This window comes from Helianthus annuus, chromosome 9 (genome assembly GCF_002127325.2).
Source record: "Helianthus annuus cultivar XRQ/B chromosome 9, HanXRQr2.0-SUNRISE, whole genome shotgun sequence".
Classification (NCBI taxonomy): Eukaryota; Viridiplantae; Streptophyta; class Magnoliopsida; order Asterales; family Asteraceae; genus Helianthus; species Helianthus annuus.
Window position 1 is genome coordinate 4,401,473 of NC_035441.2, and position 27,986 is coordinate 4,429,458.

General features: G+C 34.9%; 1 protein-coding gene across 2 annotated transcripts; it reads left to right on the plus strand.

Annotated features, from left to right (window-relative positions):
• The first annotated feature begins 15,928 nt into the window (after window positions 1-15,928).
• Window positions 15,929-27,973, plus strand: LOC110877043 (K(+) efflux antiporter 4). Of its 2 annotated transcripts, none has more exons than XM_022125200.2 (21): window positions 15,929-16,318; window positions 18,073-18,116; window positions 18,847-18,905; window positions 19,096-19,174; window positions 19,300-19,361; window positions 19,912-19,987; window positions 20,117-20,191; window positions 21,167-21,238; window positions 21,369-21,452; window positions 22,054-22,122; window positions 22,218-22,295; window positions 22,925-23,013; window positions 24,271-24,367; window positions 24,482-24,535; window positions 25,226-25,321; window positions 25,460-25,648; window positions 26,544-26,621; window positions 26,758-26,802; window positions 27,348-27,437; window positions 27,520-27,576; window positions 27,658-27,973. In XM_022125200.2, the coding sequence occupies exons 1-21, from the start codon at window positions 16,096-16,098 to the stop codon at window positions 27,742-27,744; spliced, it is 1,803 nt and encodes a 600-aa protein (XP_021980892.1). In that variant the 5' UTR covers window positions 15,929-16,095; the 3' UTR covers window positions 27,745-27,973. The 2 variants fall into 2 exon arrangements, with proteins under 2 accessions (XP_021980892.1, XP_021980893.1); XM_022125201.2 differs by having other exon boundaries at window positions 27,698-27,973.
• Window positions 27,974-27,986: the final 13 nt, after the last annotated feature.

Consider the following 27,986-nt stretch of genomic DNA (forward strand, 5'->3'; position numbering starts at 1 on the left):
AGCGGTGGTTGTTCCCGGTTCAGGTCAGTTTTCAGTTCCAAGTCTTGTCTTGTTGTTACTCGATTTAAATTCCGGTCGGTCGATTCAGTTACTTGTTCGATTCATACAGAACCGACAACAGTGGGGAGTGTTTCTCGAGTCAGTTCAGGTTAGAATCTAATTTGGGTGATGTTTATTTAAGTTACAAAATTCGAGTGTCATTTTAATCGAGTTCACAATCGGTTCAGTTTCAGTTTTGGTGCGGATACGAGTCTCGGTCAAGCCGCGGTCGGGTCAGATTCATGCTCGGTTTCAAAGTGCGGGTCAACATCTATTGATTCTGGTCAACTGTCGGGTCGACACAAGTTTTGGTATAAAATAACGACTCGAATATAAATTTTAGTGTTTTTCATAGTTATTTATTATTTCTAATCGCGACACCGAACTTGTTATAATTTGTATTTTTACATAGAAATTATACATTTACATATCGTATTATTGATTTGTTTATTGAATTTTGACAAATAGATCGACAACTTAGGTTGTCGGGATCGTCCAAAAACAGAGGAGACTCTGCCCGTTTTTCGTAGAATTCCGTAAAACAAAACGTGTAAATTTTATAAAACGAAACCTATCAACTTCGCCTAATTTTTATAAAATAGATATAACTGTATAATTATTTTTATTTTTGGCCGACATTACAACGACACTTTTGAAAGGATTAATTTAGAAACGTTACTTAAACTATATAAAATACCTATGTATATATAAATATCTTATACCTTTCGCCAAAATATAAATACATATATACCAAATATGCTTTTCGTCAAAAATATATATATTCATTATTTTGACAACGCGCCTACAACCCTTTTTATGAAATCAATTTAGAGTTTTCTTTCATAAGCGGTGTTAATTATATACGTTACATTCTAAATTCCAATTCATATCCTTCGTCGTAATTCCGTTTATTCATGCACCATCGTTTGCCCATATAGGGTGACCTCATAGTTCCAACCTCCTAATCTTTTACACTCGTCAACGCTTGGATAATCGGAAGACTTAGCAATTATGTGAGTATACTCGTACTTTTCCCCTTTTACTTTTACCACTTTTGGGGTGTAACATGTTTACCTATTGAAACTTACACATGAACTTTTGTCTAAACACACGAACATTCCTATAACAATACTTGTATATGTGATGGCTTGATACTTTAAATTTGGGTGATTCTTATGTGTTGAACTTATCATTAACTTCGTACGAGCCAAACCTTGACATATGTAGCGCTATAGGATTAACGACCCGCCTCTACTGAAACTTTGGTTATGTCATGAGCAAGTTGCGTTTTCTTGGTTTGATATGTTAGACACATGCCATATTTAATGTTTATCTTGAATCGCATGCTTGCTACGAGGGATTGTTCACACTTTTATCTTATGCTATGTATGTACCAAACTTGTATACTCGCTCTTTGCTTTTGCATTGAAACTCTATTTTAATACATGTTGCAGGTTGTTAGACAAGACGATGAAGAAATCAAGTTAGGATGGACTTAGATACTCATTCAATAATAAACATTGTTGTCGCAATTTGTCTTATTTGAAACCATGTAATTCAAATTTTAGTCATTTATGAAATTGGATTTAAATTATATTGTCACATAGTGTTATGATGTCTCTTGCAATCTTCACACTTCGTCTCATCCCGATGTTTCCGCCATTGGTTGGGGTGTGACAATCTCTATCACTTAGCAGCCACTAAAGAAAGGTATTGAAACGGGTCAATATATTGATCCGAGCCAGGTATGTATATTGATACAACTCATCATGTAGAAATTGGAGTTTTATAAGAGCTAGACAAGGTTAAAGTATAGATATTTGGTTATCTTTTAGGTAAGCCGAATAAATTTAGTCATGATTATGACATTTTAGAAACATAATGGTTCCTAAACAAAACTATAGTTAGAAGTGGAACTATTGGGTCAAACAAGTACTAAAAGTCCTTCGTCGTAAAAGAAGGACTAAAACTTACTAAAACGCCCTTGTAAGCGAATTTGAACAAACGAACCATAAAGGTTGTTTTGAAATAGGTGATAGGATGAAATAAATACCTTGAATAAGTATGAAAAGCGAAAGAGGTAAAATATTGGTCAAATGATTCTATAAAGAGTCTTCGCCGTAAAATAATGATTTGAAGGGTAAAATTTAGAATATATAAAACACCAAATTGAATCCACCACAAATATAGTTGTGGTGGGAGATCTTTTGATAAGAAATGTGGACATATGTATTTAGAAACGAATGAAAGCGATTTGTGCTTAAAATATGCTTAAATACCCTTAACGGGTCAAAATAAGCATATGAGTAAAAATGGGTTTAAGAAGGTATATGAACCTGTAATTGGAACCTTTTATGTTAAACATCATTGAATTTAATAGGTTTATGAGAGATAAGGGTCAAACAAGCTTGTTTGTTTGATAAAAATCGAACGGGTCAAAATTTGATAAAAAGGGTAATAAGCCGAAGACTTAAAAGTCTAAAGCTTTGTTGAACCGAATGTTGGATTTTAACTCTATAAGGTGGAGAATTAAATTACAATCACGTAGGAAGAAACGGTAGGTCAAACGGACAAGCGGATTTAAAGATACGAAAGTTTTCGTGTCAAAAACGACAAAATGAAAGAATCTGATACAGGGGCCACCGTAACTTACGGTGGGCACCGTAAGTTACGGTGGAGACTGAAGATGTTACGGCAGTTATCTCCTGCCTTACAGTGGAGTATTTTGAAACAGGAGCTACCGTAAATTACGGTATCCACCGTAATTTACGGTGGATCCTGTACAAAAATGTATTTTAATTAGTTTTGTTTCCCGGACTCGATTAGTTATGCTTTAAACCCTGTATGACTAAAGCATTTCATGTTTATGAAATGTAGGTACTTTTGGGATGCCGGAAGACGATCAAGCTCAACGAGGAACCGAACACGATATAGATACACGCTTCCGCACATTGCCTCGCCGTAAATTTTAAACGACGAACTCGATCACGTTATGTAGGATAACTTATGATTTGTAAAAGTTTTAATAAACTCGTATTTTATAGTATGTGTAGTCTTAGCTACACATCTAATTGTTGGTATTTACATATAAAACCGTTAATTAGTAACTAGGGTGTTACAGATACTTATTGTGTTATATGTTATCGCCATTGTGTTATACATTATGATCATTGTGTTTTAGTATGTTGTCCATTGTGTCTTTATCTGTTGTCATTGATTGTGTTTTTGATATACTTTACATTGTGTTTCATATCACGTCCATTGTGTAATACGCAACTGGGTTTTTGAATTTTTTTTGAAAAATATAACAATATGGTACTCATATTAAAGATAAAAAACGCTCGATTTTATGGTATAATTTTTTTAAAAACAAATGATGTATAAAAAAGTTACTGGCGTTTAAAAATGGGGTGGGGGGGGGTAACATGTGGCTTGCATGTGCATATTCTCTTTCCTCTTGTAGACAAAATTACCTTTCCATTTAATTCCTCCTAGGACACTTGTCATTCTCTGACTTCTTACCCTTCTTATTTTTAAATACTTGCTATTATAACTCAACCCCAAGTGTAAATCAAGTATAAATCTACAATCGGTATGCGAGTGGGATTGCTCTTGGTAATGAAGGTGAAAGTTAGGAGAGTCAATGGTCAAATTCATTAGACAATAGTTCATAGTTTAGATTATCAAAATTCAATTTTCCTTACATACATACATATATATATATATATATATAGGGGACCGCTAGAATGAGAACCACCTCGAGTTGTAAGAACCGCGAGAACCACACCGTACGGGGCGAGGTGGACCAAAATTTTTTTTCAAAAACGTAGATGCATGTATTATAAACACATTTGTAAAAAAAAATTTCAAAAAAAAAATGTCGTGTGTGTAGTTTTGAGCACCACAAGTTTGTGTTTACGGGTACCGGTGCTCAAAACTACACACACGACATTTTTTTTGATTTTTTTTTTACAAATGTGTTTATAATACACGCATCTACGTTTATGAAAAAATTTTTTGGTCCAACGCGCCCCGGATCAAGTAGTTCTCACGGTTCTTACAACTGGAGGTGGTTCTTATTTTAGCGCAATTCTATATATATATATATATATATATATATATATATATATATATAATGGTGTTCAATATTTTTTTTGTACAATGTTACATAAACTCGAATAGGTAAAAGTTCTTCGACCTCCTACAATTTGTTATGGTAAAGATACAGTCTTTACAATGCAGAGCCTGTCTTTATATAGAAGCCAAAGACTAATAAAAAGGGAATAATAGGGAAAAAAATAAGAAAGGTGATTAATTTAGGAGATTTGTAAAAGGAGAAATATGCAAGACCATTTAGATACAAGTCCCACACAAATTACATTATGCTCACACATGAAAGATAGTTTTGACATTTAAGTAGCAAGCCAAGTCAATGTATTTGCATGCACCTCGTTTTAAACTCTTAACTTCGTTTGTCTTCATTTTTGTTATAAATTCATATCAAACGAAACACATATTGTTTTGGATTGAAATATACATACACTTTTTTAAATTCTTTAAATATGTAATCTTCAAGGTAAGGACCGTAAGGTACCCGTTTAGTCTTATTTGTTTACCCTTCACATTACATTTTTTTTTCTAAATATTTAATTCTACTTGGTATTTTAATTATGTAATAAAGTATATAATCAAATTAAATATCACATTTTTAAGGAATAAAGTGATATCATTCTTTGCAAATAGAGAGCAATCCATTAGAACATTAATCTTGAATCACAAATTCATGGGTTAAATCAAATACAAAAAAAAAAAAATCAAATGCAACCCCCTCTTAACTAGTTGTATCCTAACGCAACAACTCTTTCTTACTTGCAACTGTAGACCACCAGTCACTGTCACTGGTCGCCACCTATTTTCGTGTGTTTTGAGAACTAACAAGGTAATCTATGGTGACACGAACCTAATCATCAATAGCTTTGATCTCCAGATCATTGTTCATCATGTCAATAACACATTCGTTGCACACATAAATGTCTATTGATATGGCTCTTAGATCAACATTTGCCTTGTGAAGATCTTGTTTATTGATGCTTTCAATGCTCGTTTTTACACCATCAATGGCGCCCACAAAGTTATTATTGCATTAGTTTAGGAAAGTATGTGTTGGTTTTGGTGTTTTTGCATTCGCTATTGAGTACCATTTTGAACTCGTTGATTTTACGTTCAATCGCTCGTCGTTGTTTGCTAGCGACTTCAGACCCCTAAGTATTTGACACGATCACTTTCTTTTGTATGTTTTTTAGGTATTGTTGGTTGTGTTCACATTGATTCTCGCAATAAAGTGTGGTTCCTAACCGATCCTTATCGTATATACACATGTATACATATATATATATAAAATGTCTTTGTTTACCAACAAAACAAGATTTTGAGCGAAATTAATTTGATTTCCATTTGGTTTCAGTTAAATTCAATTAAAAATAGTGTTTTTTCATAAAAATATAGGAAACAAAAAAAATTGGTTATAAACTTCTAATTAATTCTTTGATACTATAGGTATACTGTAGTATTACAGTAGGAATATTAATAAAGGTGGATGTTATGGACTTTCACGTCACCTGTGTTTGACGACTATCTCCAAAAAATGCAATGTTTTTAGGATTGGACCGGATGTCGATCTTGTCTTCTTATCGATCCACTGGTCAGGCTGGTCGGATCGGTAGAACTGGATTTTAGACCAAGTGATGTCCTAAATATTATAAAAAGTAAACTACAATTTGAGTTCCTGAAGTTGACATTTAATTGCACATTAAGCCCCTTCTTTTCTGATTTCAACGGTCAAGTCCCTGCTGACATAATTAGTTAGTCAACCGGGGCAAGAGTGTTTTTTTAAGTTGATTACCAAGGGTATTATTGTCTTTTGCATTATTATTATTATTATTATTATTATTATTATTATTATTATTATTATCATTATCATCATCATCATCATCATTATTATTATTATTATTATTATTATTATTATTATTATTATTATTATTATTATATCTACCCTCACCTTTATCTTTAGATCTACTATTCTCTTCTAATCCACATTGAAAAATAAGCAAAACCCATCAACCATTCATCAAATACTAACTTCATTAACCATTTCAAGATTTCTTGAAAAAAGTTCAAAAACAGTGAAGCAAATATATGCAAATCATTTAGATGACGATAGCCCGAGTAAATTCAACACCGAAAAACCCATTATCATTATCTAGCAAAAATCACGTTTTGGAGCTTCTTGTTTCTCTAATTAATCTTGGTTTTATTCTTCCAATACATCATTTTCATCTCCAATTTCATCAAACCCATCTCGTAGATCGTTAAAAACAAAATCTTGTGGTGGATCAGTTTAGGAAAAACAGGTCAAATCCTCTGCCCGAATCTGTTTCAGAACTGGGTTTTCTGTATTGGTCATTGATACCGCAGGGTTCATCGGAACCCGCGTCAGTATCACGTTAAAACGTTGTGATAATGACATTTTAAGTGTCAATAACTTTAACGACTATTACAATCCTTCGCAAGGACTAAGCTTGATTTGGGCGAACGTTGACGATGGTAGGTTTTGTGGGTGTTTAAACAACCGATGCGGATTTGTTTAACAGGAGGATAAAAGTTAGGGTTTGTGTTTTTAGAGCTTGATTTAGTGATTATGTTTCAGGGTTGAAGATGAAGTGAGAATAAACCCATTTTTTTAATTTTTCTAAGTTAAAATATAATATAATAATATGAGGGGTATTTTAGACATTTCACCAGTCAACTAACGGTTGACTATCAAATCTGTTAGCAGGGACTCAATTGTTGAAATTGAGCAACGACAGGGACTTGATTGTTTAAATTAGAAAAGAAGGGTCTCAATGTGCAATCCGGTGTCAACCACATGGACTAAAATTGTAGTTTACTCTATTATAGAAATAAATAGTGTAAAAGTGAATGTTTTTTTTATTAAAAATTTGGTTTAACCCATAAAAAACTAGTTCAATCGGATGGTTTTCCGGTCCGATCGCTGGTTCCCGGACTAACCGACTGGTTCGACTCAAAATAGGTTTGTTTGGGTGAACCTGACCGGGTCTTCAGTTCCATGTTTGACCGGTCGCGCCGGTCCGGTCCGATTTTCAAAACATTGTAAAAGTGTCCTTTCTCTCTCAAAAGTCACGAAGCTCACCCATTTTTTTTCCGCCTCTTAAAAGTAACATCCCTCCTCTCCTCCACAGATTGTACGTGCTCCTCGCTCCTCCATGTTGATGTTTTATGGCAATATTTATAATTACTATTTGTAAAATTATAGTTGATATAATTATATAATTAATTAATAATAAAGAACTCAAGCTCATGTAATTGTAACACGCGACACAACTATAAACTTATAGATTGTTTTTACTTTTTTATATTACATAGAACAATGATCATAAGTTTTGTGATCCGATTCAATCCATAAACCCGTAGCAACTCTTTGATTTGTTTAGTTTTCAATTTTTTTAACTATTTAATGTTAGTTTCTATTTACCATAAGAAACTAACCGTAATCATTCTAAAAATTAACTGAAATTGTTAGTTTTATAGTTTTGTTGGGTGTAAGGGGTGCTTCCCTTGTGGGGAGTGGTAACTGGTAACCTTTCTACCACATCCAATCACAACATGACATGTCAACTCCCCCCTCCACTTCATATTTTGCACTCAAACATAAGGAGTGCTCTCCTCGCGAGGAGTAGTCTATTTCTTTTTATTATTTTTATTTTTACAAATTATGCATTAATAATTAAAACACATTTTAAAAAAATAAAATAAAATTATATTATATTATATATAATATAAAAGCAAAGAAGTTCAACAGTGTTTTATTAGAGTTAAATGTCATTTTAGTCATTGTGGGTTGGGTTATTTTGTCATTTTAGTCCAAAGGTTTCATTTTTCTCCCGTGGGTTAAAAAAGGTTTCACCGTTGTCATTTTAGTCTACTGGGTTAACTTTATTCATTTTTTCTGTTAATAAGCAGGACAATTCGGTCATTTTATATGGCCAACTTACCCTTCTAGTTAACAGAATTACATATAAAATGATCGAATTACCCTTCTCGTTAACAGAATAAATGGATGAAGTTAGCCTGGTAGACTAAAAATGGCAATAGTGAAAATATTTTTGGACCCACATGCGAAAAATGAAACATTTGGACTAAACTGCCAAAATGATCAAAACCACATAGACTAAAATGACATTTAACTCGTTTTATTATTATTATTATTTTTTTCATTTAGCGTAAACTTTCATTTACACCTCATTTATTTTAATTATTGTATTCTTTTTCTTCTAATTTGACTAAATTACTTTTATATCCTTAAACATTAATAAAGTTATTATAATCAAATTCCTATCATTTTCTTTTTCGTTTTACCTTTATTTACCTTTGTTATTTATTGCATTGTTTTACTTTTTCTTATTTTTTATCTTCAAAGCCGAGTTACAACAAAAATAATATAACACATTTAGATATTATTTTGTCATGGTGTGTGATACATTCTGAATTTCAACCGCATCCCTACGCAACACGCGGGTGACTATTACCCTAATTAAATTAAAAAAAACTAAAACGAAAACGAAATTTTACTACTCGTCATCGGAATCCGCCAATATATGGGGTAAATCTCGTTCTCCAAGATGCTCCACGAGATCATGCTTTAGTCTCTAATGCGTATCTTCATCAATGAGCTCGTTATAAACAATATCATCGAAAACGGGCTCGACTGGAGGATCCCAAATATGTACCGGTGCTATCGTGTTTCCGTCGTCTTTTAGAATCATGTAATGTAAAATAATGCCCGTATACGACATACCTAATCTTTTTCACAGTCTTGGCACGTATTGGTCAATTAAGTATACCCATTTTGACTTTAAAATACCAAAAACCCATTCCACGTCTTTTCTTGCCGCCTCGTATTGCCTCTTAAACTTTTTTCATTCGAAAGGTGAGGAAATGGAAATGTTTTCACAAACACGGACCAAGTTAGGAAGATTACATCGGTATGATAATGTCCACGTTTGTATAAGTGGTTTTTCACGTAAAATGGACAATTTTCGCGCAGTTCCATTTTGTTGAGTAAGAAATAATGGAGATTGTTGGAGCACATTGATATCGTTTTGTGAACCTGGTGGACCACAAAAGCATGCCAAATATATTGAGAGACCATCGCTTCGAGCATAAATGTCGAGTACTTGTGATCGCCTCTCATATATTTGTCGCACAACTCTGTGGAGCACATTCTCCAAACGAAATGCGTACAATCAAGGCTACCCAACATTCTAAGAAGGTGATGTTTCTCCTCATGAGCTTGGTACAAAAGCGCAACGTCGCGGCTTGTTGGTCTATGTAAGAACTCGGGAGCGTATAAACTACTCACTGTTTCACAAAAATATTTTAGACATTCACGTGAAGTCCTTTCGGCCATATTTAAATACTCATCATTCTCATCTGGAGGGTTACTGGTTGCAAGTTATTTAATCGTCGATGTAACTTTTTGCAATGGTGTAAAACTCTTCTTCATTCTCCCATCCAAGCCCTCTTGAAACCACGGGTTATTCGCTTCCACGTCGCTGACAATTTTTAAAAACAACCCTTTTGACATACGAAACCTATAACTCATCATTTTATTTCAGCTCCTCGACAAAATAATATGCCATAAGGGTTTCATGGCCTTTCTCCATATCACAACGGATATATCTTTAACTGCTAGATGCGACTGTATCTTCTATTTCGGCTTGCTCGATGAGATTTTTGAAAAAAAATAAGCTATTATCGCTTGAGGATAAATCATTGTTGTGACGCTCTATATTTTCTGTACTTTCCCTATTGAGAAAGTTTTATTCGCATTTCTATATTTAGAAACTTGTATTCTTATTTCATTTCAATCCTTGTAATCTCGAGACTTTAATCATAATAAAATATTTTTATATCAACCTTGTTTAATCATACATGCATAATACGTAATCAATTGCGAAATGCGTATTTTAATTTAATACCGAGACATACATCGAGATTATAGTTTCTCGGAATCACATTCATATCTATTTCATACTTATAACATGCTTGCCTACAATTTTATAGCATAAATAACCAACAATATAAGTGCAAGGACTAAAAATGAAAATCCACCTTCATTAACTCCCAACCACCTACATTAACTCCCAAACCCTAATCCCCACTTATAAATACAAGCCTCCACCACCTCCTCAACATTTTCCATATACCAAATCTTCTCTGAAACTCCCAAATTCTATCAAGTCTTCCAAGCAAGGAAGAAAACTCTGAGTGTTCTAAGTGAGTTTTCACTCACTTTTCTTCATCTTTCTTTTTCATTTATTCTTTCAAACTACTTGGACAACCTCTAGGAATGTTTAAACAAGTTTGCCATGGCAAACTAAGGTGGAACCTCACCACATTTGAGGTCCAAAGTAGTATAAAAATTTTGCTTCAATGTATCTTTTTATTTCATGTATATTTTATTTCAAACTTAGTGGAATCTTGTACCCACCATGCTCCTAACTAAGCTCATAGTTGTGGGTTTGTGTAGTGGTTGATTTCCACAAGAAACAAGGCTTAAAACCTTTATAAAATTCTGCCCTAAAAAGTCTCAAGTGACTTCAAAGTGTTGGAACCATCCAAGTTTTCAACCTTCAAAGTTGAAAGACTTGTGTTTTGGTGAAGGTGTGAACAATGGAAGTCTTGGCTTTTGACGTGATGTCGTGGTCACAATCAAATTTAATCCAATTACTACTAATAGCTAGCGGTAAGTGGGTATCGAATACAGGGAGTTTGTGGAATATGTGTTATTTAGAAGTGTATCTAAGTTAACTAAGATTAAACTAACTGCAATAAAAATAAATTCAAGAGTTGGTTTGATTGGTTGATTTTTAAAACTAAAATTACTAGTCTAATTGCAAAATGAGAATTTAGGTTGTAAACAATCTAGAGACAAATGATTATCTTTAGTTTCCGGTTTGCTTTGACATTTATGCTATCATTCCACTAGAAAGAACTACATAGGCATAGTTCATGTGTGATTAATTGCAGTGATGAAAGGGAACTAAGTACTCAGATTCCTAGAACGTGAGGTTGTTACCCGATGATCAATCAACCCTTACCCAAGCCTAACTATACCCATGATATCTCGATTGCCAACGACACCAAGAACGTATGGTTTCTAATTAGTTCAACATAAGAATTAACAATTTACTAACAAATAATCACAAACCATAACAAGCAATTCAATAAAGATAGAGATTGTTATTCTAGAAATAAGGAATTCAAGCATAAAGTCTTACATTGTCACACCCTGACTTTTGCGGAAGCGTGATTATGGGGTGACTTACTTGTTATCATTGCATTCAACTATATCAAACAATCTATATGATAATACCAAAGATTTGTCATCCATAAAATGAGTTTAAAACATAACAACATTGTCTAAAACGTAGACTTCAAAATTTAAGTTTTACAAACCAGATGAATTGTGTAGAAGTTTGCTAAGGACTCGTCAAAGATAATAGTTGTAACCCAAGTTTGGAAGACGTGTCTCGTCCAGGAGTAAGACACACTGGCCAAACCCAAAAACCATGGATGACATCTTTATACTTAACATGACTTGAAATTCCAACGCCCGCCAGATCCATACTTAATTTCCTGAAATACATGTAGTTTGGAAAACATCAACAAAGGTTGAGCGAGTTCATGTGTATGTGAGTCTGTATAAATCGTTAATGTGTGTCTATATAGATTGTGAAATATGTCTGTATAAATGTATGCCCTTGGTATGTAGCAATAAGGAAAAACAGATCAATTAATGTGTAGCTAATACATTAATAAGTGATATGGCCTAGGAAGCACTCAAACCTGTAACGCGTACTTCATACCGGTCCTTCCGGCGGAACGACATAGTCACCACATGCAGCCACACGCTGGCCCATGTGTGGGGCTCGCAACACCCAATAGATCTATCACTCATGCCTCTCGGTCCTTATACAAGGATTAATGGTCTTACGATAATAGCCTATCCATTCACGTGATCTAACAGTAAATTCCTTAGCTAATCATACCATGTATAAAAGTGTCTGTAAAAGTCTGTAAGTGTCTGTAAATGTCTGTAATAATTGTAACATGTATTTCACCCCCGAAGTATAAAACTGAAAACAGTTAAGAGAAAAGGGGGACATGAACTCACAGTATTGCGTCTTCGGTACTCGTAACCCAAATCTCCTCAGCAAACACGACTACCTACAATGGTCTAACGTCTATTAGACGAACGGGTCGTGCCTTGTCTTAGTATTGATTAGTGCCTTTGAGTTACGTTTTAAAGTGTCTTTAATATTTTAGTAATAATACTTCTCAGGCTTGTGTATTCGTATTTCCTTCCCAAGGATGGGATATTTTACATGTGTCTGTTCATATTGGGATTATATTTTTAAGTCCCATTTTAGAGAATACATATTTAACCATATTCCTGTATAAAACCAACCCCTGATATTCCTTATTTCGTTATAAAAATTATGGCGAGTTTTATGCTTGAAAAACATAGTCTAGAATATACTAGTAACGCTTGTCCTGAAAATATTTACTAAGTGTTAGGATTTTTTTTTGGAAAATTTCGCCATAGTATCCTTTGTAAATAGGGGTGTCCATGCTTCATAGCATATCATTTTCTTTTACGTATATCCCGCAGTTCATTTTCAACTCAGCAAGCTGTTTACATTGTAGAAGTGACTAAAAACGCGTAAACAAGGACCCTAACCATGGTTTATTGATGAACAAATGTTAAAACTTCAATCATGCTTTAACCAACCCTAAAGCATCCAGATTTCAACTTCACACAACCTTTTTATATATGGTTTTTATGCAGAAAGTTAAGTCCAACATTTTAGTGTTTAAGCTTTTGTGTGTGATGAACATTCAACAAATCATAACAAGAACAACATGGAACAAGGGTATGAAGGGACTTACTACTAGCACAAGGCTAGGGTAGTAATCTTAGGACAAAGATGATGAAGAAATGTTAGTGACAAAGGCTTGAACCAAGCTTCCTTGAAAGCTCTACAACTTGCACTTCTATGGAGGAACTTCAAGCTTGGAAATGGACTTGTAGTTGGAGAAGATGAATGATTAAGTGGTGGTGATGGTGAATTCAGCTAGGGGGGACCGAAATTGAGAGAGAGAGAGATGTGAGTTTGGAGTGTGGTTCTAATGCTATGATGAGAAATCTTGGAACCATGAACCTCCTACCCTATTGTGATAATTACATAGATCTTTGGCCAATCAAATGAAGATTACAAGGAATAAAAATCTCAACAAAATATATGGTAATAATTAGGCTGCAAATTCGGTTAGGGGGGGGGTAAAGTGTAAAATTTTGGTAACTAATAGGTAAATAATTAGGAGGTTAAGGGTATTTTCTAGAATAGTGGGTGTATGTCATGTTTACATGGTGTATGGGGATTTTTGTGACCATAAATAATTTAAAATGATAAAATAATATTTCTGACAATATTTTCGTGTCTCGGGTAATGTCTGGTTGTTCGGTTTCGTATCGTTCCGTTAAAGCGTTTAATTGTCCCGTATAGCGTCTTTTGCGCATCTTTTTGTAACGAAATTAATTCCAACACTTAAGAAAGTGTCCAGGACCATTTAGTCAATACTCTGTATAATATGAGTGTGTTAAAAGCTGAATTGTCACTGAAAATGCGGAATTCTGTATTTAAATTGTGTTTTAGGCACTTTCCGGCCCTCAAACTATCACCCTAGTGACACAGTCTTATGGTCCTCACTTCCCTACACCCATACTAGTGTAATACTTTGTCCCTGGCTCATACTGGCCTCAATATAGTGTCTGTCTGTGTGCTGGCATTGTCAGCATGTGTCTGAGTTATCCGCTCACGGTGCTAACTGTGCTTTGTGCATCGGGTTTATCACTAAGAGTCTGTATGAAATAAATGGAGTGACTGTATGTAAAGTGATGCACATGTATGTATGTAACATAAATCAGTAAGCAGTTTAAAGTGTTAGTTGTAATCAAGCACAGTCATTAAGCACATAATTAGAGTTAATTAATTTGTACAGTACCTGTAATTGTAAGGGTTGTCACATACATAACCTTCCACCAAAGATAATCACAAAGAGTTTAGCCACTCATGGCTTGAACAAAGTTTTAATCTTCAAACAAGTTAAGAACATGGAAAACAATGATAGAGATCGTCTTCAAGCTCCAAAAGTTAGCCAAAATTCGTCCCCAAAGTGTTTTTAACCGATTAGGAATGATAAGTACTCAAAAGACATCATAAAATACCAATAAATGGGGTAGTTACAACTTTTACGCAGGTTAAAGCCGTAACCTACGGCTCCTGCCGTAGGCTACGGGGTCAATAAAACTCTTACGGTGAGCCAGAACTGAGCTACGGTGGACCAGAAGACCCAGTGAGGGCCGTAACCTACGGCCAGAGCCGTAGGCTACGACGGCGCCAGGTTTCATTTTCTTGTTTTCTTCATAACTTTCTCGTTTCAACTCCGTTTTCTTCGCCATTTTCGCCCACGTTCTCGTAATTTCATCCTCTATCATATGCTATTCTTAGTTCTTCAATTCCAAAATTTTATTTTTTCATTGATGCTCCAGATTCCTTCTCTTTTAAGCTCCATTTGCACTTGCACGTCCAAACAACTAGTAGTTACCAAGTTCAAACAATTAAACGTGTAAAGCGTGGGATTTTAATCTTTTTAAGGCACTTAAGGGTTGTCCTACGGACCACCCGTCAGCTTTCCAACCATGATTCCACATACCTCACTTGTTTTAGTGGCGAGAATACCTAAGTAGCTTCTAGAATCAAAGTAAGTTAACCCCGCACCGCCTTCAGCATTTTCCATGTTGGGTATGACACGCCCGTGTTGTTCTTATTTGGCTACTTAGTATGTTAGTAGAGTAGTTTATGTTCTTATCATTCATAACCAATCAGGTTTACCAGCTATGTTGGTAAACTTTGTGCTTTGGTGAATCATACAATGAGGTATTTGATACCTCCATGCTTGACTTACATGAATTATATGATATTATATGATGGACTATTACTATATAATACAAAATATATATCTAGCCAAATTCGTGATACTAACCGATTTACGGTTAAGTGTTGTGAACTTAGTCTATTCTATCTTCGTTCTAAATTCATCGTTTACGATTCTAATGGGCAAGTTAGGACACATGAAAACTTTGTGTTAAAACGAGTGTTTAAGACAAGATATATATTTTTTTGCATCCATATACTTTATTATACGTAAATCCCGAATTCGAATCCTTCGCCAAATCCAACTACTCACACACCTCTGTTTTCCCCTTGTAGGGGTAACTTCGGTGTTCCAAACTCAAGCAGTCATCAAACTATTAGTTGCTATGAACGCTTTGCAAAACCGTGAATATACATGACTCCCTTTTTTACTTTTAACACTTTTGGGTGCAATATGTATATGCTATTAAACTCACACAATCACATACTTTATACTTAAATCACAAACAAATAATCCAACTCATATATGATAGAATTCTTTATGTTTTATACTTGTCATTAACTTCGTACGAGCCTCCTTAACATGTATAACGCTATAGGATTAAGACACCACCCGTATTCTTGAGGTCATGTTAAGTTAAACGAAACAGTCTTATCGTTGCTATGATGAAATTACGCTAGCACTCCCGTTACCAAATGTCATTTTCATAAATTACATATATTGTTGCTAAAACAAACCTATCAACATAATAAATTTAAAATTTAAAACTTTGTGACATTTTCTCTGCTCTTTTTAAATAACACCTTTACGTTGAATATGATGCACCGTTGGCATAAAACACACTTCACTCTGATCCACACCAAAAACCCGCAGTGAAGTCCTACACCGTCGTACACCGCCGTACGCCGCCGCCAGCGACTGTTTACTTCCACCGACACATCCTCTTGAACTCGATCACACATCCGCAGCCTCAAAATGTTGCGAAAATCACTTCTCCGTGTAATCTTCTTCTCCGTTTCCATTCTTCTCTGCTTCACGTGTTTACTTGCAGCAGAAGATTCGATGATATTCAACGAAGACATTGGCGTTGTTAATGTAACCGCTACTGGATCGAATAGATCTAGGGAAGATAGCTTTGCTGGCATGCTTGATCGTGCTCTTGAAAAGGAGTTTCCGGAGAACGATGAACAGTCTGACGGTTAGTTAGTTAGATCTTGTACTTTATTCGTTTTTTGTGTTTTAATTTTAATGAATTGTGATATTTCAGTTTTTGCTAGGTTTAGGTTTAAGTGATTGTGAATTCTGATTTAGTTTGACATTGTAGAGTATAGAATCAGAGGTTAATTAGGTTTCTGCTAGTTTTAGTTGATTGTGATTACTGATTTAGTTTAATTTTGAGTTAATTAGGGCAGGCAGTTTGGTGCATTAAGAAATCATATTGTTAGTTTACTTACATTAGGAATAGGAATTACGTCTGTGAAATCATATGAATTGTGAAGTCTTAATTGAAAGTTTGTTCTAAGCAATATGCTCTTAAAAAGGAGTTTCCGGAGAACAAAGAAAGTCTGATGGTTAGTTAGTTATATCTTGTATTGTATTCGTTCTTTTTTTTTTTTTTCAATTTTAATGAATTACGATATTGCAGTTTCTGCTAGGTTTAGTTTTATTGATTTTGATTTATGATTTAGTTTGACATTGTAGAGTATAGAATCGGAGGTTAGGTTACTTTTTTGTGAGAGAATCGGATGTTCCTGATCTTGGTTTAAAAAAGCGAGCTTAAAGCATTAGGCGATGAAGCGCTAGGGATGTCGCTCATAGGTAATGGGGAACCGACGTGCCTATGATGATATGATGTCCAATATGAATGAAATGCGCCAAAATGAGAAACAACCCAACAACTCTGCGGACCACATCCGCAGACATCTGTAGAAGAAGAGGTGGACCAAACCGCTGCAGTTTGCAAGAAAAAGACTCTTTGTTTTTTTAACGTATATAGACTTCTAAATTTTTTTTTGAACGGCAAATTTGGATCACTGACGAACCACTGGAGTATCATCGTGCCACCAGGGGAACCACCGATCATATCCATCTCCACTAGGCATAATGCCTATACACCAATTCAGGAGGAAACCCAATAAATATGGGAAAAACCCCCTTGTGAGAATCGAACCCAGGACCTATTGGTCCAAAGGCTGGACGGTGGTGGTGGTGGTGGTGGTGGGTGGTGGACGTGGACGGTGGTGGTAGACGGTGGTGGTGGTGGTAGACGGTGGTGGTGGGTGGTGGACAGTGGTGGTGGTGATGGACGGTGGTGGACGGTGGTGGGTTGTGGATGGTGGTGCGTGGTGGACGGTGGTGGTGGGTGGTGGTTTTTAACCCTCTGCAGACTTTAGAAGATCTTAGAAGTGGCTGGGCCAAGTCTGCACCAAGAAGAGCTCGCGCAGACGTTTTCTAATGAAACGTTATCGAAAAAACAAACAGTCTACAAATGGCAATATCTGGGAGTGGTCTGCGCAGCGCAGACAGAAGAGCATGCGGATATCTTTTTTAGAAAAACAAACACCACCTTAGATCTTGTCTTTATTTGTTTGTTAATTTTAACGAGTTATAATATTTCAGTTTCTGCTAAATTAAGGTTTAATCGATTATGATTTCTGATATAGTTTGACATTGCAGAGTATAAAATCAGAAGTTGCTTTGTTTGAGCTAGCTAGGGCTGGCAGTTAGGTATTTCTGCTAGTTTAAGTTGATTGTGATTACTAATTTAGTTTCGTTTTGAGCTGTTTAGGGCAGACAGTTAGGCAGAATAAGAAATCTTATTGCTAATTTACTCACATTAGGAATTATGTCCGAGTCATCGTTTGAATTGTGAAGTCTTAGTTCAAAGTTTGTGCTATGCAATATGCGTTAATAATATATAACTTACTTTGCATAATTATCTATGTTACTCAGCTACTGATCCTGGGAGCTTCAATAACAGTGTGGCAGGGCAACAGGTATGTCATATCATCTCAAGATTTAAGGTTTTTTCGTTTAAGTTTCAAATTTGTTGTCTAAGAAAGCAAATCGGGTGCATTGAAATGCCATTGACTATCTTTTTGAACCAACAAGTATCACTTTATTCATTACTAAAAATAACCTGGCTGAGTTAGGTACTATAATGTTGTGCATCGTCATATCAACAAATTATGTACCAATTATAGGGTTATAGTTTAGAGGGGATCAATGTTGTTGGTGACTACCAATACTATCTGTCTGTTAGCTTGAGCTTATTATAGAGACCCTCATTGTTCAATTATCGTTTGAATGTAACATTAATGTATATGAATGTCGAAGTTTGATCTAACCTGAGGTTTATTCGGAATTTCCCCTAACATATCATGATCTTTCACGATTCAGTGTTCCTGTGATGCACCTAATTGGCATTGGCCATCTTATATCCATTCTGTATAAGGGATTTACGTGCATCTTTTTTATTTTGTGAGCCTGTCTTCATTTCTCTCTCACATCAAGCAAATGCCTTTAACGTTCTCATAAAAAAGTGGAGTGGGCAAAAGACCATTACTTATATAATATGGAAAGTTGATACTATTACAAATAGAAATTGTTTTCGAGAAATTATTAACAAACTCTTTATTATATCTTCTATAAGAAAACACCTGGTTTTGCATGATTTTTATCATTAGTTGTTTTTATCATTAATTTTTGACAATGTTTACGTGTCAGGCAGTTCTGGAAACTGTTGCAAGAGTCAAGTCGAAGAGAAATGAAAGCAAAGAGGAGAAGTATGCGCTTCTCGTTGTGTTCACTTTTTATTTTCTATATATGTCAAGTGTGCATAAATGTGATAATTATAGCTCTCATGATTCAATTTCAGTGAGAACAAACTTAAAGGGTTCCTCGTTTCTGTTACGTCTTGGTTATGTGGAAGACAATAGCCTAATACGCCTAACTTTCATGTCACTTGGATTTTAGGTCATTTCAGCTTCATGATGTTTTCAATTTGGATAATGAAAACCGTCCTGAAGATACACCAAGACTAATAGATAGCAAGGTAATTTTCTATCTTTTCACGTCCAATGCTTTAAATAAAATGTTCTTCTGTAATATGTCTGTTCATGCGTGCGCGTATGGATTCCACAGCTCTATATAAAATTGATCTTATCTTCCGATCTTTAGGACAATGTCTTTATCATGTCTAATCCCAAGTCTAAGTATCCTGTGCTACAATTAGACCTACGGTATGTCTTTATCATATCTATTATTGCCTTTAACGTAAAATGCCATTTTTGTCCCCTAGGTTTGGCTACTTTTGCGACTTTCGTCCAAAGGTTTGTTTTTCCGCATTTGGATCGAAAAGGTTTGAAATCTTGTCATTTTTATCCAACTCGCTAACTCCATCCATTTTTTAACGTTAAGTCAGGGGTATTTTCGTCTTTTAGACATTTTTTTTGTGATGACTAAAGGGTTCGGGTATGGAGAGACTAGAAAGTCAACGTAGGTGGATCTTTATTTCTTGTAGTGTTTTTTCTTTTAATTAAAAATGTCTAAAAAGACGGAAATGCCCCTCATTTAACGGAGAAAAAGGGATGGGGTTAACGAGTCGGATGAAAATGGCAGGATTTCAAACCTTTTGGATCCAGATGCAGAAAAACAAACCTTTGGACGAAAGTCGCAAAAGTAGTCAAACCTCAGGGACGAAAATGACATTTTACTCTTGCCTTTATACTTCAAAGCTTTTTAGAAATTATTAGCTAATGCCTATTTTTAACCCTATATATGTTTTAACAGATTGATATCGGATTTGGTCGTTGTCATTGTTTCTGCAACTTGTGGTGGCATTGCATTTGCTTGTGCTGGGCAGCCGGTCTGGTCATTGTTTATTATTTATAAATTACTGTTTTTTCTTTTTCAAATAAGATTCTTCCTGAAACTTGGACAATTTAGTAATGGGGTTATCCTATATTTGAAGACATATATTACAATAACCATGCAGGTAATTACAGGATATTTGCTAGCAGGATCTGTGATTGGACCAGGTGGACTTAGCTTCGTTAATGAACTGGTTCAGGTATGTCCTTTCAGGATTGTTAAAATTAGTACGTTAAGAACGTATTTTTGTCCCCGGGTTTGTCAAAAGTTATGAAAATTGTCCATGATGTGATAAAATTACACTGCACGTCCTTGATTTTCTTGTTCTATTACGGATTTAGTCATTACACTTAAACCATGGACCAAAACCATAAAGAAACAGTAGAAGCAGGGACATACGGTTAGGCCTGTAAATGAACCGAACATTCATGAACTTTTCGGCGGGAAGTTCGTTTATTTAATAAACGAATGAACATGAACACATTTTTTTGTTCATTTAATTAAATGAACGAATATGAACACACGTTTTGTTTGTTCATTTATGTTCATGAACGTCCGTTTGTGTTCGTTCATTTATTTTCGTTTATATACATTTGTTTATGTTCATTCGTTTATGTTTGTTCAATCCATTTATCTACGTTTCAATTTGAATACACAAGTAGTTATATTTATATATTAAACATAAAAGTAACTTTATAACTACTTATATAGATACAACTAATTGGCAATTGTGCTTTCTAGTAATAAAAATGAGGTTTCCAATGCAGTTTATCGTATTAATCACTAATTTATATCGTTTTACGTTCCAAAACTGTTCGTTTAGGTTTTAAACGAACGAACATAAACGGACACGAACATGCTCATTTTCTTATTAAACGAACATGAACAAAAAAATGTGTTTGATTATATGTTCGTGTTCGGTTAAAGTTAAATGAACGAACACGAATATGCCTATGTTAGTGTTCGTTTGGTTCATTTACATGCCTACATACAATGTAGTTATGTCACATTAGGGACAATATTTATAACTTTTGACAAACTTAGGGACAAGAAATGTAATTTACTTTGATTATTATGAGCATCCTGTTTTGTTCTCATAGGTATTTTAACATAAAGTATGTGTTGATACTAATCACTTATTCCCTTGTGCATATATATATATGTATATATGCAGGTTGAAACTGTAGCTCAGTTTGGTGTCATTTTTCTTCTTTTTGCATTAGGATTGGAGTTCTCAGCAGCAAAGGTACCTCAACCTCCTCTTTCGTCTTTTCACACTCACACAGAGCTTGCATAAAGAAATTCATTCATATATTAATCATTTCGTGTGTGTGGCTCACTCATAATCAAGGTTTTCCACTCTTCTGTAATTTCAGCTTCGTGTGGTCAGAACGGTTGCTATCTTAGGAGGTTCGCTCCAGATATTTCTTTTTGTGTGCTTGTCTGGAGTAATCGCTGTGGTATATATATCTTCTATAGATTTCTCTATTCGTATTACAAGGCTTTCACATTTTTTTTTGAAATGTTTTTTTTTTTTTTTTTGGAAAAATTACAAGTTTTGTCCTTTATCTTAATACCACTTATCAGGCGGTGTCCTTTTTAACGATTTTTGACAAATTTTGCCCTTTACAAGGAATTTTGTTGCACGTTTTGTCCTTTAGGCTTAACTCAGTTAGATTTTCTTGTTAAATCTTGTCACCCAAGGGTATTTTAGTCTTTTTACCCATTTATTTAATATTATTTAACAGAATAAAACAAAATATTTTAGGTTTGACTCTTGAAATAAATGGGTAAAAAGACTAAAATACCCTTGGGTGACAAGATTTAACAAGAAAATCTAACTGGGTTAAGCCTAAAGGACAAAACGTGCAACAAAATTCCTTGTAAAGGGCAAAACTTGTCAAAATTCGTTAAAAAGGACACCGCCTGATAAGTGGTATTAAGATAAAGGACAAAACTTGTAATTTTTCCTTTTTTTTTTTTCTAAAATATGAAAATTGGTTAAAGAACCTTGATGTTACCTTCATCTTGTTTGATATGATCACTTGATTTCTTTTGCAGTTATGTGGTGGTGAAGCTTCTGAAGGTGTATTTGTCGGTGTCTTTCTTTCCATGTCATCAACAGCAGTGGTAGTTACATATGCCGCCCATAACTGTAATATCAAATCAGTTATTGATTTTATTTAGCGGCATTATAAATAATCATTTATTGGTATATACGGCAGGTTTTGAAGTTTTTGATGGAAAAGAATAGTATTAGCACTCTTTATGGTCAAGTCACTGTTGGTACTCTTATCTTGCAGGTATGTTTCTTACTTTCTTCTTCCTTTTTTTACTTGCTGCAACAATATTAGAAAAGAAACCATGAAAGTGACAATTTAGAGTTTTCAATCCATATATAAATGGGTTGATTCGGGTTATGTTTTTATCTTTAGCATGTCAAATGGTCAAAATAAAAAGGGACCGGGTCAAACAAGATCTAACATGTTGGAAGTTGTCTAAAGTGTATTCTTGTGCACACAACCCTCTATTATTAAAAAAGACGGAAATGCCCCGACTTAATGGAGAAAAGTGGTTTGAGTTAACGAGCCGGATGAAAATGGCAAGATTTCAAACCTTTTGGATCCAGATGCGGAAAAACCAACCTTTGGACGAAAGTCGCAAAACTTGCCAAACCTCAGGGACGAAAATGGCATTTTACTCTTATATTTTAAACACTTTTTAAAAGATGACATGTCAACCCCACCCGTTTCAGCCCATAAATCGGAGAATTACTTGTTTGACCCATACCCATTCTGACCCGTTACCCAGATGACATGCCCCATCTATTCTACCCACTCTAGCAACTATGAGTGATCTCGATATTTTAAGCAATCAATGAAGACTACTAGACATTTGCACTACGTATTATTAATGTATTTTTGTGTGGCAGGATTGTGCAGTGGGTTTATTATTTGCACTACTTCCAATCCTGGGTGGTACTTCTGGAATTCTTGAAGGCATGTTGTCTATGGCAAAGACGTGAGTAAATCAATCTGTACCTACTCATGTATCGAATATCGCTATCATATAATCTATATGCAAAACTGTACTAGTAAACTTCCAAGTTTTATAATTGCTTATCTCATAGGTTGTTCATCCAATTGATCCATGTTACTTGTGGTCTCGTATTTCTTTTTTGTCTGCCTATTAGCTTTAGCTGAGGGAATATGATGTTTACTTTTCACATTTTACTAAATGCATGCATAACCGTTGATCACAAATAAAATGTTTGATTCTCTGTTTTCAAAAACTTCATCTAACAAAGCAATCTTCAGGAGAAAGTAGAATACTTTCTCAATAAAGTGCGATACATATTAATAAGTTTTTAATCTTCAGTTAATATCGCCGATATATATATATATATCAGTTATTGGTCTCCTTGTGAGAGATTGGTGCAAAATATCAGTCAGAACAGAATATCGGTACCGATATTATCGGCAATATTGACCGATATTGGACTGATATGACCGATATATCACCGATATTCCCGATATCAGTACCTTTCTTCTTAGTTCTACCATTCGTCTTTCTTCTTATTGCTGCTACTAGTGTTAAATGTTAGTGTTTTAAGGGGATGTTTGTTTACCTCTTAATGAGGCTCTTAATGGTTCAGACCTCTTACTGGTTCAGCACTTAATGGTTCAGACTGTTTGTTTCACGAGCAGATGTCTGCATGGTTCAGACATTTGCCTTTGAATGGTTAAGATTTATACAATGGTTAAGACCTCTAATCTGAATTGGTCAGACATTTGCCTCTGAACGGTTAAGCATTATACATGCTCTTAATGGTTCAGACCTCTTACTGGTTCAGCACTTAATGGTTCCGACCTCTTACTGGTTCAACACTTAACCATTCAGATGTTGCCAAACAGCCCCTAAGTCTTAATGAGTTCCTACTTGCTACAATTTTTAGTGTTTTGCAAGTTGCAAAAGGTTAATTTGTTAATGGTAGGAGAGTATACTGAATTTTTAGTGTTAAATTGCTATATTTATAAATTCTGCATGATATTAAAATCACCAATATCCCACCATGATAACTTATATCTCAAATACCGGTCCTTGACCAATATCCGATATTTTACCGCATTAACTGCTTAGTTCTTGAGTTGACTTTGTACTCGATTGAAATATTTTAAAAGAAGAAATTAACCAATTTAGTGTTAAGTTACGCTAATTTTGTAAAGTGATATCTCTTCATTTGTACATCTCCTAGGCCCTAATGACTTTTGTTATCAGGTTGATGACCTTAATTATATTCTTGGCTGTTTTGTCGGTATTCTCCCGAACATGCATACCTTGGTTTTTTAATCTAATGATAAGCCTATCATCCCAGGTAATTAATGTTCCTTTCTAGATTCTATCTTAATGGAATTTCTCTACGTTCTGATATCTAAAACAATTTAATTCCTATGTTCTGATGTCATGTTATTTCATTGACAATTTTCAGACCAATGAACTTTATCAATTGGCATCTGTGGCTTTCTGCTTGATAGTTGCATCGGTTAGTTCCACTACTTCACAACACTTTGGCATAATCTTTTTGATTATTTAATACGGGTCAAAGAAGTAAAAATTTAAATAAAAAAGCTGATTATGAAATGGGTTGGGGTGAACGGCTGAACGTGTTAAGGATTTTTTTTATGCACACAACCTTGTTTCATTTAAAATATTAGTTTTAAAGTACACATACTGTGACACCTGTGTCACTGTGACCGTCAAACAAATACCAAACCAAAGAAATATTGTGTTTTATACTTAGGATTTGTATAAATATGTGTATCATTTGCACATATCAATTTTTGTTCAATTTCGAGCTTTAAATCGCTTTCTGGAAGGTTATACGCAAACTGGTGCGTAAATGCAGTCAGTTTAACGCGACAAACACTCTGGAATAGTGACATAGGCTTAACATACCTTAAATAACCTTCACATAACTTAGAAATAAGTTTTGGATGGTTTGGTGTGTCGAAAACAAGTTTGTTCGATCGCAGGGACTATTTGTGTCAAACTGCGAAACTATACCGATTTGTATAGTTTGGATTTGGTCCCTAGCTTTCCAAAAGTACACAAAATGGTCCCTGTGGTTTGCACTTTGTAACACATTTAATCCCCAAAGTGCCACCTTTATCTGCGACTGTTTGATAATAGCTATAAGGATGCTTGTTGTGCTTATTATGATAAATTATTTCAGTGTAGTGACAAGTTAGGTCTAAGCCTTGAACTGGGAAGCTTTGCTGCGGGAGTGATGATATCAACAACGGATCTTGCACAACATACGCTTGAGCAAGTAAGATCTACTTATTAATCTGGACGTAACAATCATTATATCTGTTCTCTTTTTTTTTTTTTGCAAATTTGTCTGGTATCCTTATTCAGAATGTGCTTTTTTTTTTTTCGGATTAATCTGGAACTAATTTAATTTCAGGTTGAACCCATTCGCAATTTCTTTGCTGCTCTTTTTCTTGCAAGCATTGGGATGCTTATACATGTTCAGTTTCTGTGGAACCACATTGATATCTTACTAGCAGCTGTTATATTGGTGGTTGTTGTAAAGACTGTTGTAGTTGCTACTGTAGTCAAAGGATTTCGATACACTAACAAGACCGCTCTTCTTGTAAGGGTTTATGCTATCGGTCATTAGACTTCTTAAATTAGAGGGTGGGATAATCGGGTCAGGTAACTGGTAATATCTTTTTAACTGATATATTTGGCTTTTATTTAGCCAAATATTTTATATTAGAGTAAACGGATGGTCCCTGTGGTTTACAGAAGTTTTAGATTTGGTCTCTAGCTTTCTAAAAGTACACGGACTGACCCTGTGATTTGCATTTTGTAATGCATTTAGTGCCCACTCCCAGCTAACAAATCTAAAGGTTTCAGCATGTCCAAGTTAGGGACTAAGTACATTACAAACTGCAAACCACATGGACCATCCATGTACTTTTGGAAAAAGTTGAGGACTAAATGCGTTACAAAGTGCAACACAGGGTCCATCTGTGTACTTTTGGAAAGATAGGGACCAAACCCAAAATTTTGGTAAACCACTAGAATCATCCGTGTACTTTAGTCTTTATAGAGGAAGGTTAACGTACATTACGGCTTAACGTACATCACGTACGACAGGTAATAACGCATGTTCATTTTAAAACCACGCACGTTATAACTCAAAAATCCAAAATCACGCATGTTGAAACACAATAATCACGCATATAGAAAACATTAATCACGCATGTTATAGAACAACAAATCACGCACGTTGTCGTACGTGAAGTACGTTAAGCCGTAATGTACGATATACTTTTTCAGTCTTTATATTACCTATTTAACCTGTTACTGATAGACACAACCCAAATAGACCCATTCATAGGTAAATGAGTTGAAACTGGCACCTCTACTTTCAATGGCTTACTTTTCTCCACTTTTGTGTGTGTATGTGGGGTGTGTATATGTATATACATGTGTGTGTAACTATTTTTGATAATTGAGCCTTCGTTAATAACTCGATGTAGGTTGGAATGTCCCTTGCCCAAATCGGAGAATTTTCATTTGTTTTGTTAAGTCGTGCCTCCAATCTTCATCTAATCGAGGTAACATTTCAATCCAACCACTTTCATCCTTTTTTTTTATCATGGTATTTTATAAGAAATTAATAGATGAAAAAAAAAAAGAAATTTTCAATTTATTTGTTTGCTTTTAAAATGTGGGCTTTACATGCTATTGCAGGGAAAATTGTATCTACTGCTTCTGGGCACAACAGCTCTCAGCCTGGTAAGTAAATTGTACAGGTGGCAGTTTTGACCCGTTTTACATGTAACTAGTGGGTTACCACCCGCGCTCCACAACGGGTTCGAAACGTAGATAAAAATAAGCAAAGGTCTAAATAGTAACTATAATAAAGTGCAAGTGTAAATAATGAAAATCAAAAAAAGGAAACCTTATTAAAGTTGAGGGGCTGAACATTGTAGTTATTAAAGTTGAGGGGCTAAGTATCTCATTACCAAAGTTGAGGGGCCAAAGTTGGTTGATGTTGACAAAAGTTGAGGGGCTAAACATATCATTATTAAGGTTGAGGGGCTTAACATATCATTATTAAGGTTGAGGGGCTAAATATGTTATTACTAAAGTTGAGGGGCCAAAGTTGGCTGATGTTGACAAAATAGCATTTCAAGTATACATAGAATTGGTAAACTAAATAAAGGGAATTGCTAACAATAGCTCTAAATAAACGGGTCTTAAGAAGCCAAACGGGTCAAACGTCTTCTAAAATGAAAGTTTAAATATCAGCGATAGCCTTAATGTTTTGTTTTTTACAGGTGACAACGCCTTTTCTATTTAAACTGATTCCTGCCGTTGTACATCTTGGAGTATTATTGCGCTGGTTCACACCAGATATCCCCACAGAGGTGATGAATTTACACACGTGCATGCACATACTATCATTTGCAACATCATGCGCTAAATTATGACTTGTTATTATTGTTCCAGATGCTATATAAAGGAGAACTGATGCGTTCAGACACTGCCAAGCGTATTAGTTTAATGGTAGACGTCTCTCATGATTTATAACATATCATTAAATATGAATTACAAAAAAAAAAAAAAAGACGTTACTTCAAATCTCAGGCTGTACCCGACACACATATGATACTTGGGATAAATGCAGAAAAGGTTGACCTGATCTTAAAGTCAAAGCCCAAGGAACAAGTTTAATACCTCCACTCTTTCCACCGAGTAAAAAGATAGCCATATACGTACGTACGTAATCGAGCCTGCATCACTATGTACATATATAGATATACCCCTCGGACAATTCTGATTTCTGTTTGTTTTCTTTGTAGAAATTGTCGATTTTGTAATGTAGACGGTGATTTTTTTTTTGTTTCTGTTCAAACGGGTTGCGTATGCTGTGAAAAAAGAAAAGGTGACAATTCTGAATCAATTTTGTTCCTAAC

Coding starts and splice junctions, on each gene's coding strand:
- LOC110877043 (XM_022125200.2), top strand. CDS start 16,096: ATGTTGCGAAAATCACTTCTCCGTGTAATCTTCTTCTCCGTTTCCATT. Junction 16,319..18,072: donor GAACGATGAACAGTCTGACG/GTTAGTTAGTTA, acceptor TATGTTACTCAG/CTACTGATCCTGGGAGCTTC. Junction 20,192..21,166: donor TCGTTAATGAACTGGTTCAG/GTATGTCCTTTC, acceptor GTATATATGCAG/GTTGAAACTGTAGCTCAGTT.